The 18,349-nt window shown below is 54.5% G+C and overlaps 1 protein-coding gene across 14 annotated transcripts in view; it reads left to right on the top strand.

The window, feature by feature from the left end:
- DOCK9 (dedicator of cytokinesis 9) overlaps nt 1–18,349 on the top strand; it is a 237,162-nt gene that overhangs the window by 48,092 nt on the left and 170,721 nt on the right. For 2 of the 14 annotated variants that reach the window (XM_055146199.1, XM_055146202.1), the window contains exon 1: nt 15,492–15,996. The exons of 5 other annotated variants lie outside the window; for them this stretch is intronic. In XM_055146199.1, coding sequence (XP_055002174.1) covers nt 15,835–15,996 — 162 coding nt within the window. In that variant the 5' untranslated portion in view covers nt 15,492–15,834. Of the gene's footprint in view, nt 1–15,473; nt 15,997–16,708; nt 16,920–18,349 lie in introns of those variants that run through there. 7 more of the 14 variants (XM_055146292.1, XM_055146171.1, XM_055146181.1 and 4 more) reach the window with 7 other exon arrangements.

The raw sequence follows: 18,349 nt of genomic DNA, 5'->3' as shown, positions 1-18,349 counted from the left end.
GGAATAGGAATTTGGTTCATCGTCAGCCACACAACTTCCAGGCTCCACTTTCCTCTCTTCCCTTTCCTTCCCTTTGAAGAATCTGTCAGTTTTCAGGCTGGTGTGTGAATGTTTTCCAGTGGTAGAAACCGAAAATGGGACCAGGGAACACCGAAATCCTTTTTTTTTTTTTGAAGGAGAGAGGAGGAAATGGTAGTTTCTTTCTCTCTCTCTCTCTCCCTCCCTCTCTTTCCCTCTTTTTTTTGGCTGGAAGTCAGTTTGGTTTGGAGACTCAAGTGACATCACATCAGCTTTTCAGGTTCCTAGTCACAGGAGGGTATTTTGCCCAGTTCAGAGCTGGCTTTGAGTTAGAACCAGAGCTAACTTTGTTTTGACCCAAAATAATTGAGGGCCCGTTAAAGTCTGTCAAGGCCACTCCCATTAAGACATTCTCCCTCCCGTAGCTTTCTGGAGGACGACTGGCATGCATTGAGGTATACATACATCCCTAAGTGTAAAAGCTGGCCCATTCTGCCCTCTGTAGACATCACCTCATTCCCGGGACAAACATGAGGTCACCCACCTCTCTACTTGTGCCTTTCATAATCTCTCTCATCTCTCGGTAACCCCAGATCTGCTCTCAAGCTCGCAAATGAATTTTTTTTATCTTTTTGAGTCACACCTGGTGATGCACAGGGGCTATTCCTGGCTCTGCACTCAGAAATTACCCCTGGTGGTGCTTAGGGGACCCTATGGGATGCTGGGAATTGAACCCAGGTCGGCCGCGTGCAAGGCAAACGCCCTACTTGCTGTGCTATTGCTCCAGCCCCATGCAAATGAATTTTTATGAAAATATGGTCACACATTACTTTTTGTCGGGCTCCCTCCAGCACAGTTACTTGGACGTTCACTTCAAATGCATCAATAACTCATTCCTCTTTTTGATGAATGACATTTGATTAGATAGATGTACAATGATTGATCAGTCAATTCACTTGGATATTTGGGTTCTTCCCAGTGTTCGATTCTTCAGAGAATGTGGCCGTGAATATCAGTGTGTGTAGTTTTGCATGGGTTGGTTGCTTTACTTTTTCCTAGCCATAGAATGGTTGGGTTATATACGAGTGACTGTTTCTGATTCTAAAGCTGAGAGACTGGGGGGCCGGAGTGATAGCACAGCGGGTAGGGCATTTGCCTTGCACGCGGCCGACCTGGGTTCGATCCCTGACATCCCATATGGTCCCCCAAGCACTGCCAGGAGCAATTCCTGAGTGCAAAGCCAGGAGTAACCCCTGAGCATTGCTGGGTGTGACCCAAAAAGCAAAAAACAAACAAACAAACAAACAAATAAAGCTGAGAGACTGTTTTCTCAGAGATGGCACCAGCGTGAGACTCCTGTCGGGAGCCCGGCAGTGTGTGATTCCGTGGCTTGCGGCCCGCCTCAACAGTTGGCACGGTTGACCTTTCACCCTAGCGACCCCAGGAAATGTGTACTAAGTGGCTTACTGAGTTTTTAAATAAACTTTGCCCCTCATTCGTATTGAGCATGTTTTCGTGTACTTCTCTCTGCATGTCTTCTTTGGGGAAGCGTTCAAATGCTTTGTCCATTTAAATTTTCCCCTTCTATCAGGGTTTGAAGGTTCTTTATGTGTCTGAACACAGACCTTCCAGCAGATATATGATTGAGATCCTTACATCTCTGAGTTAAATTTTGTTTCTTCTGAACTCTTTTTTATTAGGGGATAAGTTTTTAACTTATTTTAATTGAACCACAGTTTCAGTGTAATTGAAACACAGTTACAAAGCTGTTCATGGCTGGGCTTCAGTCATACGATGTTCCAGCACCTACCGCTTCACCAGTGGGTCTTTTCCCCCACCAGAGTCCCCCAGTTTCCCTCCTGCCACCCCACCCACCGCCTGTTTCTATGGCTGCTGCTGCTTTCTCTATAGATACTGAGAGGTCACATGCTTGTTCCTTTACCTGCTTTCAGCACTTAATTGTTATCCAGAGTGATCATCTCTGACGGTCTTTGTCATCGTGGTCCCTTCTCTATCCTAACCGCCCTCTGATGTAGGATAACAGTGGTTTGTCCTTTCTGCCTTGCCACAGAGAGCTTCGGTTTATTGGGTGATTCCCATCACAGTGCTCCCGAGGCACTCCCATTCCTTTATGTTTATCTGTAACCTCTTGCTCTGTGCTCTGCTTCCCCAACCGGGCAATCACCTTTATCTCCTAATCAGACTCTGTTAACTTGTAAATATTGCTTTTCCCTTCCTTATGTCTTTTGCATAGTTACTTCAGAGCAATGTCCTTTTTGGATGGACACAGGAAGACAGTTAATGCTATGTTTTTGTAACTTGGGAGTTAAATGACTCAGAATACTACTCACTCCAGGGCATCTGTTCTCTCAACTTAAGCCTCAGTTGCCCTTACTTCCTAGCACCCCAAAAGCAGGGTCCCAACGAGGGACTGGATGGACCCAGGGCAAGCCGTGAGCTTCCAACACTGACCAGTCCTCCTGGCCCTTGTTTCTGTTGCCCTTGGACGTTAGTATCCTGTGTTTTTTTTTAAATATCCCACAAATAATGAGTGCAGTCATTCTGTGTCTGTCCCTCTCCTGACTCATTTCACTGGCATGATACTCTCCATGTTCATTTATTTATAAGCAAACTTCACAGCTTCATCTTTCCTAACAGCTGCGTAGTATTCCACTGTGTAGATGTACCAAAGTTTCTTTAACCAGTCATCTGTTCTCGGGCACTCGGGTTGTTTCCAGATTCTGGCTATTGTGAGTAGTGCTGCAATGAACATACCAGTGCAGACGGTGTTTCTGCTGTGACTTTGGGCCTCGGGGGATAATCCCAGAAGTGGTATTGCTGGGTCGTATGGAAGCTCAGTTTCTAGTATTTTGAGGGATGCGCATATTGTTTCCTAAAAAGGCTGGACCAGTCAGCCTTCCCACCAACAGTGAAGGAGAGTCCCTTTCTTGGGGGTAAGTTTTATTTTTTTAATTATTTTTAAAAAATTTATTTATTTTATTGAATCACCATGTGGAAAGTTACAAAGTTCTCACGCTTATGTCTCGTTATACAATACTCAAACACTCATCCCTTCACCAGTGCCTATATTCCACCCCCAAAAATCCCAGTATACCTCCCAACCCCCGCCCCCACCCCCCATTCCCGCCTGCGTAATTGATAAATTTCACTTCATTTTCTCTTTACCTTGATTACATTCCATATTTCAACACAAAACTCACTATTGTTGGAGTTTACGGGGGGTAAGTTTTAAAGTACACATAAATTATTTCAGCACCGATTGAATGTATAGTGAGGTGTCACTGGATTTGTACATATTGTCCGTTTTAAAAATATAGCTCAAAGTCTTTTTTAAAAAAAAAAAAAAAACGGGGCTGGAGTCATAGCACAGCAGGTATGGCGTTTGCCTTGCATGCAGCCAACCTGGATTCGATTCCCAGCATCCCATATGGTCCCCTGATCACCACCAGGGGTAATTCCTTAGTGCAGAGCCAGGAGTGACCCCTGTGCATCGCTAGGTGTGACCCAAAAAGCCCCCCCCCCAAAAAAAAGCAAAAACCCCAACAAATCCATCAGAGTCTGAACTCTGTAGAGGGCAGGGAAACCTTTTTTGTTGTTTATTTTTTGGCTCCTGTCCAACAGTGCTCAGGTACTCCTGACTCTGTGCTCGGGATCTCTCCTGGCGGGCACAGGGGGCCATGTACGGGTCTCAGGACTGACCCTGGCTGGGCGTGTGCAAGGCAAGTGCCTGCCCGCTGTCCATGGCTGCCGTGCCCACGGGGCAGGGCTCTTACCCTCGATGGTGGTTCAGAACCTCTACTGTGCTTGGCCCCCTGCAGGCTCCGGTGAGTGTGTATGAACACACGGAGTGCTTGTTTTCAGGTCTGTAGCTGTTTCTGTGTTGGGGTCTAACTTTACGTCTGGGAGGGATGACAGGTGGGCTTCCCGGTGCATAAATACCCACGTGGGAGCGGCCCAGCGGACAGGGCGGTCTTTGCCCCCTGCTGGTGTCAGGTGGTACTGCAGCCGCTGCTCAGTGGCTGGCCCTGGCCAGCAGGGCGGAGAGATGGTCAGGGAAGGTGCCCTCCGTCTCCCCCTTCAGGGAATCTACATCCCGTCTGACCACGCCACAACCCCTCCCTGGCAGGGAGACTGGGACCTGGGTCTTGGGCTGGCCTGTTGTCCACCTGCTCTGGGAGACGGGCTGGGAGGGGCTGCTGTGGCCATCAGCATGGTGCAGTGTCCACTCCTAGTCCCACGGTTACTGACCAGGGTTTCAGTAGAGTGGGGGTTTGTTTTCTGCCTTTTGGGTCACTTCCGGTGATGCACAGGGGTTCCTCCTGACTCTGCACTCGGGTACTCAGCACTCTGCACTCTGGCGGTGCTCAGGGGACATATGGGATGCTGGGGATCAAACCCGGGTTGGCCGTGTGCAGGGCAGATGCCCTCCCTGCTGTGCTATCGCTCCCGCCCATGTTGGGGAGGGGGCATTATTTACCGCTCCTGTGAACTGCTCCTTCCAGGCAGAGAGGCCAGGAGTCCAGAGTCCACAGAGGGACCGTCGCTGGTCACCGAGTTTGCTTTCCAGCACTGGACACCCGCGTCTTGGTGAAAGGGAACAGGATGGTCCGAGTCGCCGATGTCCACTGGGGTGTGGAGGCCAGCGGTGGAGAGAACAGGCTCTGGAGGGCCACCATCTGGGGTGTCCTACTCCATTCTCTCCTTCCTGCCACCCTGGCAGTGCTCTGGGGACCCTCTGGGGTGTCGGGACTGACCTGGCTTCCCCCCCCCACCCCTGGCCCGTGGCCCAGCCCGGCCCTCTGCTCCGCACCTTAGGACAGGCTTCCCGGCCCTCTCCCGGCCCTGTGGGCTGCTGACGGTGGCCAGGAAAGCTGGCGGGGTGCGGTCCAGACCCCATCTGGCAGCTGTTGGCCAGGTCTTGGGTCCCATCAGGTCCTGTTGTCACCTGTGTTCCGGGCAGTGGCATAGGTCTGTTCTGTATTGCCACGCACCTCCAGGCCCGTGGCCGCACTTTTTCATTCATTTACTCGGACTCTTTGGGTACCGTGAGTTACAGTACTGCCAGCGGCAGGCTTTCACGCCCGCCAGGCGAGCTCAGTACTGTAGCCCAGTTCTCCAGCACTGAGGAGTTGTGATTCCCCTCCTGTGTTCCTTTCTGCCCCACTGTGTGTTGGTCCCCATTGCTCTCACACGCACGCACGCAGCAGCAACCCCGGCGGTGGGGGTGGGGGATGTTTCTTTACCCCCCCACTCCCCTGACGGAGGGTCAGGGTCCACAACATCACAAAAGCAACACAACCCTGTGAAAAAGTCAGGGGGGAAAGGCGCACAGACTCTTACTCCAGGAAGGCAGCGGGCCGGCCCGCGGGGAAGGGCTCTGTGCGCCTTGCCAGGGAACTGCTCATCAGAGCGGGAGGCTGGCACATGCCACCGAGGGCGAGAGCCACCCGGGCACCTCACAGTAGGACTCGGAGGCGGGGGAGAGGAGAGGAAGGGCCTGGAAGTGGGCTGCAGGCGCCGCCTGTCCATCTGTCCATCTGTCTGTTCGCCCCTGGGTGCTCTGGTCTCCCAGGGTCCCGGTGACCACCCTCTTCGCCCTCAGCACCCCACGGGGGACATTCCATCGCCCACGTTCTGCAGACGGAGTTGCGGAGCGGACCCCCTCCCCTGCAGGGCTGCGGCTGATGCCCGCTGGCCTGAGCCCGGCTGCCCCGCGTGTCGTGTCCCCCCCTTGGGGAGTGGGGGCCGAGGTGGGCTTGACCGTCTGCCCTGGCACGTGCTACCAGCGGCTCTGCCGGAACTCGCTTTGCTGAAGACACAGGGCAGGGCCACGTTGGCATCCTTGAGCTGGGGAGGAGTCAGGGGCTGATGGGGGACCTGGTTCCACCGCGGGGGCGCCTCCTGCCCTCTGATTACGGGAGAGAGGACCCGCAGCCTTCCTGCCCTTCCCGGGGTGGGGGCTGCTCTTCAGGAGGGCTGGGAGCAAGTGAATGCCCCAGGGGCGCCCAGGTAGCTGTAAAAAATGCTCATTTCCTGCATGGGTGCCTTAATCCACTAGATGGAGCCCCGGGCCTGCATAGATTCCTGCTGTGCCGGGCCCTGAGTCTGGGCCTTTCACACACGGTCATGTACCTCCTCCTCCTGCTCCTCTTCCTCCTCCTCCTCCTTCCCTTCCTCCCTCTCCTCCTCCTCCTGCTCCTCTTCCTCCTCCTCCTCCTTCCCTTCCTCCCTCTCCTCCTCCTCCTGCTCCTCTTCCTCTTCCTCCTCCTCCTCCTCCCTTTCCTCCTCCTCCTCCTCCCTCTCCTGCTCCTCCTCCTCCTCCTCCATCTTTTCCTCCTCCTCCATCTCATTCTCCATCTCATCCTTCATCTCCTCCTCCTCTTCCTCCATCTCCTCTTCCCCCTCGATCTCCATCTCCTCCTCCTCCTCCTTCTCCTCCTTCCCCTTCATCTCTCCTCCACCTCCTCCATCTCTTCTCTTCGTCCTCCTTTTCCTCTTATTCTTCCTCCTCCTCCCACTTCTCCCACCTACTCCTTCCTCTTACTCCTGGCAGTGCTCGTGGGACCATATGGGATGCCGGGGATCGAGCCGGCAAGGCAAAGGCAAACTGCCCCCCCACTGCTGTGCTAGGCCCTGGCCCCTCCTAGGGGGAGACTCCTCACAGCTGGCCCACCCGGCGTGTCCCCAGCCCTGGTGTCCTCGCTTCCCTTGAGGCTGTGGAGGGAGGAGTCAGCCACCTCTGATGGTGCGGTGACTCCTGTCACTCACCGGGAGCCATCTTTATTCTCCCTGTCTTCATGGTCTGTGCCTTCCTCCTGGTCACAGAGGGACACCTGGAGGGCTCCTCAGAGGGGGTGACAGGGCCCCAGCTACACACTGGAGATGCATCTTCTCCCCCTGTCTCTCACACTCCAAATACATGGGGTCACTGATTGCCCCTCGTGCAACCATCGTTTTGGGTAGCGGGTTCATTTGGCAGGAAGAGCTGGGTTTCCGGGCAGCCAGCGGGGGTCTTGGCGTGGGTATCACTTCTCTGGGGACCACAGGTCCCGTGGCCGTGGATCCTTCCTGGTGGCCCTTCGGATCTGCTCATCTCTGTCGGATTTCCTCGAGGCACAGTGTTACAAATTGGGGCTCTCCTGGGAAAATATGCTCACGCCTTAAAAGCACTGGAGACTGTTTTACCACAGGCTATAATGATGACTTGTACTTTTAAAGACAGTTGTGGGGAAACAAGGCAAATGTTATCAGCACCGTCTTTTTGGAGATTTTTTTTATGTGGATGGGGAGGGGTCCGTCTTAAACATGCCTGCTCTGAGCTTTGGGGGGAGGCGGAGCTGTTTCTTCTCCCTCATTTACATTTTCCCACCGGCCAGGAAACAGCCATTTAAAATCAAACCACATAAAAGCGGCATTTGCCTGGGTGAGCCCCTGGGCTAGGGAAGGGCACGTTTCTGCCTTCAGACTTGGTTTCTGCCTTCAGACTTGCCGTGAATTCACACCATCATGATACCTGAGTTCAAGTTTGTCTTAGAAGGTGGAGCAGGTGACACCTTCTAAGTGTGTCTTGGCCATAGCCACACCGATACCTGTTACCTTGCCTTTGTTCCTCATCATGAAGCATCTTCAGATTTTCTTGACGATGTCACTCTCCCTGGAGAGGAATCAGACCAGCCAAGGGGACGCTCAGCCCCTCCCAGCCCCCCAGTGCCTTTCCCTCCAGGGGCGCAGGGCTGACCCTCTGGCGAGCGAACCCTCTTGCATCGTGGTGGACTGCCGTCCGGTGGAGCAACTCTGTGGTGTCTGCATGGGAGGCGGGAAAGGTGTGTTTCTTAGGCGTGCGGGATTTAGCACACGTGAGGGCAGCGTGTGCAGATACAAACCCACTCTGTCTCCCCTCAGCTGTCAGGTGGGGAGGTGGCTCGTGGCCGGTTGCCCATGCCAGCCCATTCTCCACACTCCCAGCTGGTGTCTCGCGGCGTCAGCTGTCGGCTTTACGTACCTTTAGACGCTACATACCTTAGCACTCCCGGGTGAGGCCACAGCCTGGCCATTGGCAGGTGGGTGCCGGATCTGATTCTAGAGCATCCGTCTCTGCCCCAAAGAAGTAACATTCCCTCCCTCCCTCCCTCCCTCCCTCCCTCCCTCCCTCCCTCCCTCCTTCCTTCCTTCCTTCCTTCCTTCCTTCCTTCCTTCCTTCCTTCCTTCCTTCCTTCCTTCCTTGTCCCTCCATTTCCATTCCTCCCTTCCTCCTTCCCTCCCTCCCTCCATCCATCCCTCCATCCCCCCTCCCTCCCCCTCCTCTCTCCCTCCCCCTGCCATCTCTCTCTTCCTTCTGGGGGAGTGCTCCAAGGTGACTCCTGGCTTTGCTCTCAGGGGTCACTCTTGGCCATACTCGGGGAATCTGTCAGATGCCGGAGCTCGAACCTGGGCCAGCGTGCGCAAGGCAAGGGCCCTCCTATATTCCGGCCCCAGGTGTGGGTCCTTCTGAGGGAGGCTGTGGGGGACGGTTATGTTGGGTGCTGGGAGGGTTGCACACCTGCTTCAGTGGCTGCGCGGATGGACAGGTGCTGGGACGCCCCTGAGCGGCTCCTCCCCCAGCTGGAGGCTCCCTCTGGCGCCCCCTGGTGGGGCCACCTCGGGGCTCTCAGAGGCTCTGGCTTCACCCAGCAAGAGGCCAGGGTGGGGTTGGACTGGCAGCTGGAGCTCAGCTCCCGGCCCTCCCATTTGGCTGCTCACCACCCGGACCCACCCTTCCACAAGCGCAGCCACAGTGCAACAAAAACAACTCTTTGTTCCAGCCTAACACAATGTATCTGTTTGCCAAACCGCTGACGCTGTTCCCCTGAGCTCGCCCTATCTAGGAAGGTTTCATTCATGCATCCCTAAATCCGCCGTCTTCTGACACTGTATGGGCAGAGAAGCACGCATGTGCACATAAGCACATGCATATGTGTGCATACGCACATGTGCACAGGCAACATGTGTACACACCCTCACACAGTCACGCATACACACATGCACACACATTCATAATATATATGTGCACACACATGGGTACACACCGACACAAACATACACCCACACATACGTAATACACATGTGCATGCACACACGTGCACACGTACACGTGCATGCACACACATGTACACACATGATCATGCAAACACACATCTACACACATGATCATGCAATACATGCATCTACACACATGCACAGGCACACATGTTCATACATGCGTGAACATGCATACACACATACATGTGCACACACGTGCACCCTGCCCATGTGCATGTCCGGACATTTCCCCTCTCCCCGCTCCTCCCCTGTCCCCTCTCACCCATCCCAGCTGATACCCCACAGGGCTGCACCGCCCGGGGCCTTCCTCTCCTCAGAGGCCCGTTTCTCTCGCTGGTGGGCTGTGCGCCCCCTCTTCTGTGGGGGCAGCCCCTGAGAAGCGTCTCCCCACCCAGCGCTGCCCCCTCTGACACGGGGTCCTGCTTGGGGGACAGAGGCTCAGCCGCTCAGCGGCTTTGGGCTTGGGAACGTGGCCGCTCCGTAGAGCCCTTCCGGGTAGGTTCGGCCCTTACTAGTGCCGGGCAGGAGGGCTGCGGGGTGGGGAGGGTGTTCGCCCTGCCTGGGGGCCGCTGAGAGCCTGTTCAGCGTCACTCGGGGCTTGTGCTCCCTGGGGGAGGCAGTACGCCTGGTTCTGATTCGTCTCAGCGACTTCTCCTGGGCTCGCTGGCCTCAGGGCCCTGTGGCTGGCCGAGGGGGCTGGCAGGGTTCGTCTCTATCCAATTCTGTTGATTTGTTTGGAGGTCACACCCGGCACCGCTCAGGGTGGCTCCTGGCTCTGCATTGGAAGTTCTTCCTCCCTGTGTTCGGGGGACCACAAGCGATGCTGGGGACTGAGCCTGCAAGGGGGATGCCCTCCCCGAGGGCTCGTGCTCCGGCCCCGTCCGACTTTTAGGGGCAGAGCGGTTTTCCCGGAGAGCTCCTGGAATCTGTCTCAGCCCCGGCGCACTGTTGCGGCCTCCTCGGAGTGCGGGTCATTTTTGGGCACTGTGGTTTGCAGTGCAGATGCTCAGAGGCCTTCGTGGTTGGTCCTTGGTCTACTCTTAGCACACGTCTCCCGTCCCAGGCGATCCCTCCAATCATCATTGACTTGGTGGTCTCTTCTCTATCCCAACTCCCCTTACCCCCAGCATGGGGGTGTTTTTTTTTTTTCTTTTTAAACTATGGGACTATTTAGAAAAGCTGCATCTTCCCCCTCTCTATTGTAGAGAGGCAGCCGCGTGTCTCTTTCTTATTACACACCTTTTGATGACTTGAAAACCAACTCTCCTGCACTCGTTCTCTTGCACTCGTTTTAAAAATGACCCAGGCAGGTATTGTGCACTGCTCACCCATTTATGCTTCTTCCCCACTTGGAGATGGTGTTTTCACATCGACACGAGGATCATGAAAGATTTGAACTAAATGCTGGAATGTGCCCGTGGCGGAGGCTGCGGAGTCCCAGTTTCTGCGCTGTGCTTCACCCCAATCACCTGGCCACAGCTCCAGCCGGGTCTTGGAAGCACAGACTATTTCGTGGAATAGGTCTGCCTGTGAATTACCCGGGTCATTGTTACACTGTTTCAGTCACAGACCATGGAGTAGGTCTTACCCCTGTTATTGTTACACTGTTTCTGCCTATGAATTACCATGTCATTGTTACACTGTTTCAGTCACAGACCCTGGAGTAGGTTTGCCTGCGAATTATCCCTGTCATTGTTACACTGTTTCAGTCACAGATGGTGGAGTAGGTCTGCCTGTGAATTATACCCCTGTCATTATTACACTATTTCAGTCACAGATCTGGAGTAGGTCTGCCTGTGAATTACCATGTCATTGTTACATTGTTTCAGTCACAGACCATGGAGTAGGTCTGCCTGTGAATTACTACCCCTGTCATTGTTACATTGTTTCAGTCACAGCCTGGAGTAGGTCGGCCTATCAATTAAGGTGTCATTGTTACACTGTTTCAGTCTGCACTGGTGCCTTGGTCCTTGTACGTATTTGCTTTGGATGTTAACAGTCAACACGTAGGCTTACACACACACACACACACACACACACACACACACACACACACACACGTGTGCCAAAGATTTATTGCCCACATACTGAATTCCGCCGGGAGAGCAGGAGGAGGCCCCAAATAAGTCTCAAAGGGCTTTGGAAAGTTTCCTTTGGGCAGGGAAACTGGTTGGGGGCCCAGGGGCTGGAGTTAGGGTTCGGGGCAGAGGTTTGGGCTAGCCCCAGGCCCCCACGGAGGGAGCCAGCTTCCACTGCGTTTGGGCGCCCCCAGAGGGGGAGCAGAAGGAAGAAAGGACCTGAACCGCCAGCACTACTGAGGCAGGCCTTCTAGCCGCTGTCCACTCACTTTCCTGCGTCCTCAGCAGCCCCTACTCCGACGCGAATCCACATTCCCCCAAAGCCGAGGGCTGGCTCTGGGGGCCCCTCTCTCCCCAGACCCTGCAGCCAGGGTCCTTTCCAGGCTGGCTGCCTTTACTCTGCTGCGGGGCCCGGCCCCCTTCCTGTCGTTCTGCACGGCTGTATTCCGTTCCTTCAGGGCGGAGTAATCACGGAGGGGCTGTGCCTTCCTGCTGGACATTCCGAGGGGTGGGCCTGGAGCCCCTGCAGGGCTGTGGCTGGCGATGGGAGAGTCTGTGTCGTTATCAGCTGGAGAGAAGGGCTTGGACTTGCTTCTCGAAAGGCGTCCTGGCCTGTCTCAGGAGTTGTGCTCACTTGAGGTGCTGGTTAAGGGTATACACAGGACATGGGGAGTATCATGCTTAGTGAAGTGAGTCCGAAAGAGAGGGACAGACGTAGAAGGGCTGCACTCGTTTGTGGAGTATAAAATAACATACTATGAGACTGACACCCAAGGACAGTAGAGACAAGGGCCAGGGAGATTGCCCCATTGTTAGAAACCTGTCTCATGAGCTGGGGGAGAAGGCTGTTGGGATAGAGAAGGGGTCACTAAGTCAGGGATGTTTGGAGGAATCACTCGGGATGGGAGATGTGTGCTGAGAGTAGACAAAGGACCAAATGTGATGGCCTCTCAGTATCTGTATTGCAAACCTAATGCCCCAAAGTAGAGAGAGAGTATGGGGGAAATTGTCTGCCATGGAGGCAGGGGGAGGAGTGGGATGGAGGATACTGGGGACAGTGGTGGTGGGGAATGTGCACTGGTGGAGGGATGGGTGTTCGATCATTGTATGACTGAAACTCAAACATAAAAGCTTTGTAACTGTATCTTACCGTGATTCAATAAAAAAGTAAATAATAGAAAAAATTAGGACAATAAATTAAAAATATATAATAAAGATGCATAATAAATTTAAAAAGACATCAGTAAAAGACAAACTTTCTGTAATTAAAATAGAAAATAAAACATTCCTTTCACAAAAAATTAAAAACAGAGTGTACACGAGCCTCAAGTTGAAATACGGGCTCTGTAGGTGAGGGCAGAGCCGCCGTAACTCCCCTTTCCCTCTCTCAATTCCCTTTCCTGATGGATTCCGTGATGTTATCGTCGTGGGCCAACCTGCCACCATTCGAATTCAGAAAAATGAGTGAAGCTCTGCATCTTGAATGATTTATAGTGTCATGCTTCTATTACTTTGGCCTTCTTGAATTCGTTGCTTTTTTTTTTTCTTATTTACTACTTCTCTTGGTTGGAAAATGATGGCTCTTTAAAATGGATAGAACTGGGGCCAGAGAGAGAGTGCGGAGGGCAAGGCGCTTCTCTTATTTGTGACCCTGACCCTCATAAGAAACCCAGCATCGTTTATGGTCCCCCGAGCACTGCCAGAACGGATCCCGGGCACAGAGCCAGGGGAGAGCTCTGAGCACAGCCGGGTGTGGCCCCTAAACCAAAACAAAATGAAATTTATATAATGGCTTGATGCTCGTTAATGTTCCACTGAAAGACAGGAGGTGGTTCAGTTTTCATGTTCTCTGAACTGTTAATCTAGTTTTTTTTTTTTTTTTTGTTAAGAACCAAATAGAACACACAAGCAGCTTCAGGGCTGCATGGTTATCATTTCTAATCCTTCGTAAGGTTCAAGAACATCATCTTTGGTGTCCCTGATTTGCATACCAGGATGTGTCTACCATGGCCTCATCCATCAAGTTTATATTGTTGGGGACACTTTCAGTTACATCCAATGAGCTTTATGAGTTATGACTCTTACGGCATGGGAGTTAGATTCATTGATTAACTTTCTGGATTCTCAGACAGTGAATTAATGCTTTTATAACCTCATCCTCCGTTTCTGGGCTGACGGTTTCCACATGATTTTCTTGCTGGCTCCGTGATGTCGTGTGGGAACTCAGTTCCTCAGTGTCTGGTTGAACCTTAAGCGTCCTCGTGCTGGTTTAATGAAATCGCCATTCAGAGCCAGAACACTCTAGATCAATGATTTGTCAACCTTTCTAAAAGTTTGATTTGAGGGGCCGGACAGATAGTATAGTGGGTAGGGCACTTGCCTTGCACGTGGCTGACCTGGGTTCCATCTTGGCATCCTGTATGGTCTCCTGAGTGCCACCAGGGGTGATTCCTGAGCACATAGCCAGGAGCAATCCCTGAGCATTGCCGGGTGTGCCAGCCTCCGCCAAAAAAAAAAAAAAAAAAAGAAAGGATTTGATTTAATTTAGTGTCTCCCCAAGAGGTGCAAGGGGAGCCCCTATACCCCTCTTGGCAATTCCCAGTCAGCTGGGCTGGTGCTTCCGTGTGAGGGTTCGAGGATGGATTACAGGGCCACCTGGAGATACTCCGGAACTCCAGGGCTATGTCTGGAGACCGTGTGGTGTCTGGGGAGCAGGGGTGGGGGTCACTGGCCGCCCACAGTCAGGGACTTGACCCCTCGACTGTCCAGCCACTGCGCCTTCCGGACTGTCCTGGACGGGGTTGAACCTTATGTGGTTATGCTGGTTTTGGCAGATGGCCAGGAACTCGCCTCCTTTGGGGGCGGGTCACACCGGGGCTGACTCCTGGCTCTGCACTCAGGGGTCACTCCTGGTGGGCTCGGGGACCTATGAAGTGCCGGGGGCGGGGGGGCGTCGAACCTGGGTCAGCCGTGTGCGAGGCCAGCGCTTACCCGCGGTTCTCGTGCTCTGGCCCCTCTTCTTCTTTTATTTCTTGATTATTAGATGCACTTTGTGTACAAATGCACAAGATAAAGGAAGTCTAGGGTGGTTTTTTTTTTTTTTGCCTCCTTATTTGCCCCTGCCCCCTGCCCCCTGCCCCCAGAGGGAAATGTTGAATTTGTGCTTGCGCGGGGTTTGCCAAAGATCTGCTCTCACCACCACACACGCGGCTTTCTCTCACCGACCCTCGGCTTCTTCATCTCGACTCACACTGACCTGGAAATCTAGAAAAAGAGGATGCAGACTCGTGCCGTAGGACATAAGGCGTGACCTAGAAAAATAAGCCCCAGATTTCTAAGGGCAGGCATGGGGGGCAGGGGGGGTCTCTCTGTATCAATCACAATATTTATTTATTTATTTATTTTGGCTTTTTGGGGCCAAACCCGGGGTTATTCCTACTCCTGGTGGTACTCAGAGGACCATAGGGGATGCCGGGGATCGAACCCAAGTCAGCCACGTGCAAGGCAGATGCTCCACCCGTGCACTATTGCTCCTGTTCTCTGAAATCTTTTTTTTTTCCCTTTTTACATAGTTTTTCACTCTTTAGGAGGAGGATGGCATGAGTCAGCTTAATGGCCGGTGACAATTTTCCCAGTCAGTGACAGTTTTCCCAATCAGCTGCTCCCAGAGACACGTGAAGGGTGAGGGGCCCAGCGCCACCTGCAGCCAAGGCCGGGGCTTATTCCTGCACCAGGCGTCGTGGCCTGGTTGCCCCCAAGAGCTTGGCGGCGTGCTTGCCTTGGCATGGGAGAGCACTGCGTCGGAAGGAGCAGGGGCACCCTCTGGCCCCGTTCTCAGCTGCAGCTCCGGGTTCCAGGGGTGAGAGAGTCCTTCGTCACCCTCCGCCCGCAGGGCGCAGAAGTGGGCAGGACTCGGGCTCGCCCGGCAGGTTCCCTCCCTGGCGTCTGCCGGCAGCCCGCACCCACTCCGGCGCAAGGTGGTTTGAAGTGGGCTCACACGTGTTTCCATAGCAGCAGCAGCATCTCGGCGATTCCACTCGGTTTTGGATCTCCCCCCCTGCCTTCCCACCCTCTCTCCTCCACGCGGATGCAGGATTAAACAAACAGCATATTTAGGTCAAGGAAAAAAAGGTTTGCTCCTCTCGCTGCTGGGCTGAGCATTCTGGGAGAGCGCCTTCTCCCCGCCGGGGGATTCTCCGAGCCTTCAGCAGCCTCTGCAGTGGGGCGGCTGTCTGGCATCGGCTTTCCCGGTTTTTTTTTTTTTTCTTTTTTGGGCAGGTTCTGAGATTCAGCCGATCCCAAGCAAATGGCTTGAGTGGGCGGCTTCTCCCGGCCACATGTCAGTCTGTTTGCGGGCTGAGCGGCAGAGCACTCCCCCCGGGGGAGCGGTATACCCTGCAGGTCTGGGCACCCCGAGGTGAGCACTGCACCTCCCTCCCGCTCACACCCAGAGCCGCGATTTTTTTTTTTTTTTTTGGTCAGGCTGTGGGTAAGACAGCTCGACATTTCCCTGCTGTTCGGGTGTCTGCACTGCCTTGTCAGGAAGATGGTCCAGGGGCAGACGGTTCTGAAGAGCCGGGGAAGATGAGGGTGCTGTGGATTCAAGCTGGCTAGAGACCGGAGCGGCCACACCTCGGACATGGGTTGCACCACCAGCGTGGTCCTGTTTAAGGGAATTCGCATGGTTTTCGAGAGGAACTGCGCTTACATGTGCAAACAGCCCGGCGAGAGTAACGTCCTTGAATATCCAGCCTACCCCTGGACAAAAGAGGATTCAGAACTATTGATCGCCTCCTGCCTGGTAAATGATACCTTGCTTAATTACCGAGTGGTTTGACGGCACGCGAGCGTGTCTTTATTTGTAAATCCAACGTCTGTCTCTCTCTGTGCCTGTGCTCTGCAGAGCCTGCGTGCTTCAGTGGATAATGAGTGACCTGGAGTTTAAATTATGAGGTGTCTGTCTGTACGTGGGAGAATGCCGGGGATTAATGCACGGAGAGAGGGGAACTGGAGTTAAAGTATTTGGTTCCAAAGTCAGCTTTCTGGGGCTTATTCGCTCCCAGACTAATCCTTGGCAGGGCGTGGAGTTAGGTTTTTTTTTTTTTTCTTTCTTGCTTTTATGTTGAAGCTTTTGCCAGGCAATGGTGAATTATTCAGTCCTTTTACATCCTAGTCTTTTACTTGGCTGGGTTTTTTCTTACTAATGGCTCCTGGTTAGTGTTGGGGACTCGGGGGGGCGGGGGGGTCGGTGGTGGAGGGGGAAGAAATGTAGAGCAAAGGGGAAAAGAAAACTGTCTCAGGTGCAAGGAGTCAAAAGGAAAAATGGTTTTATTTTTAACCATTGGGCTCGGGTGCGTGAAAGGAGGTTTTCGGGAGCCCGCGGGTGGGGGGGAGGGGCGGAGCCCCCAGATGGGTGTGGATCTGCCTCGCCACCCCGGGCTAGTTCGGGAGCGCCAGATGGGCCCCCCTTCTTGAGGTCCTGCCGTTTCCGGCAGACGGAGCCGGGGTGCGCGCACGTGCGCCTGGGCGCGGGCACTTCGGCCGGAGCCGCCGGGCCGGGCCGGTGGCACGTGCGGCCGGGGGCGCCCGATGGGGTCCCCCGAGCGTCGCCGGAGCCCCCGCAGAGGCTGCGTTTTGCGGAGGGGTTCCTGCGACGCGGGCGCCCGGAGCAACGCGTGGACGGGAGACAAGGCGCGCCGGGCCGGGGTGCTCGGGACGGCAGCGGTAGGTGCGCGGGGTGGGGTGGGGGGCGCCCCGGAAGGAGGGGCTCGTGGGCACGCCTGTTCCCTAGGTGTCGTCAGGACCCCCACCCTGCGGCGTGGGGGTCCACCTCGGCCCCAGCTTCTGCGCTTTTCCTGGGTGGCATGAGAGAGTGATGGTCAGAATCTGTCTGGGGCTCTGGCCGCCCGGACCCCAGGCACTTCAGCTGCGTCCTGCACCCCTTGTCTCCGCAGGGGAAGAGGCAGCCCCTGTCCTGAGTGCCAGGGTAGAGAGACATGCGTTCCCCTGCCCCCTACCCCTGTCGTCCCCTCCTCCCCACCCCTCCCTTCTCTGCTCTCTCTAGATTGTTCTGTGGCACCAGCCGGTGGTCCTTGGTCCTCCCGTGGCCTCTCCCCGATTCCCTGTCCTTGGCTGTCTTCTCTGCTCTGGTCTCACAGGCTGCCCTGGTGGGCACGGCTGGGAGGGACCCGTCCCCCAGCACAGAGCTGGGCCGGTGTGTCCAGCTCCCCTGATACCAGCAGCACCTCAGAGCTGAGCCGTGACTGCATCGCCACAAGCCGCTATTCAAATAATGGGGGGCGGGGGGGGGGGGTGCCGTGACTGACAGCTTCCAGTAACGGGATTCCGGGCACTCATTGCCCCAGCTCCAAATCCCCCATCAGCATTAGTGACCCCCGCCAATGGCCCACTGCGCCCCCACCCCACCCCTTTCTGGCACCTCCTTCGCAAATTCATTTTTGTCCACTCTTCTGCAAATTGACTAGGTATAGTTTGACTCACCGTCGCACCAGCTCTGCTGGCTTTGATGTATGTGGTCACTTCCCTCTGTGTCACTGTGTGTGTGTGTGTGTGTGTGTGTGTGTGTGTGAGAGAGAGAGAGAGAGAGAGAGAGAGAGAGAGAGAGAGAGAGAGAGAGAGAGAGAGAGAGAGAGAGAGAGAGCGTGGCCTTGTGCTGGGAGAGTCAGGGACACGGGGGTAGTGAAAAACGGGACATGTCCTGATGACATGTCCTGCAGGCTGACGACAGGGAGAGCAAGGCTGAATCTCGACCCAGGTGACCCCGTAACTGACTTCTGCAGGTCAGGATGGCCCAGAGCGGCCGCCTCCTGCAGCATGCCTTTGGCGACGGATTTCCTGACGGGTTGCGGTTTGGCGAGGCTCAGCCTCCACTTGATTTCTGTATTTTTGGGGTGGTTTGGTTTGGAGAAGGGGTGGGGGGTGGGGCACGCTGTTGGGCCACACCCAGAAGTGCTCGGGGCTCACTCCTGGCTCCGTGCTCAGGGATCACTCCCGGCTGTGCTCGGGGGACCATACGTGGTATGCGGGATCGAACCCGGGTCATCTGCCTGCAAGGCAGGCGCCCTACCCCTACTCTATCTTTCTAGTCCTTTCATTTGATTGATAATATATTTTTTGGGGAGCCACACCCGGCC

The sequence above is a fragment of the Sorex araneus genome, chromosome 1 (assembly GCF_027595985.1).
Source record: "Sorex araneus isolate mSorAra2 chromosome 1, mSorAra2.pri, whole genome shotgun sequence".
NCBI classification, from domain to species: domain Eukaryota; kingdom Metazoa; phylum Chordata; class Mammalia; order Eulipotyphla; family Soricidae; genus Sorex; species Sorex araneus.
Note: the sequence above shows the minus strand (reverse complement) of the source record. Positions and strands in the feature narration are given on the sequence as shown.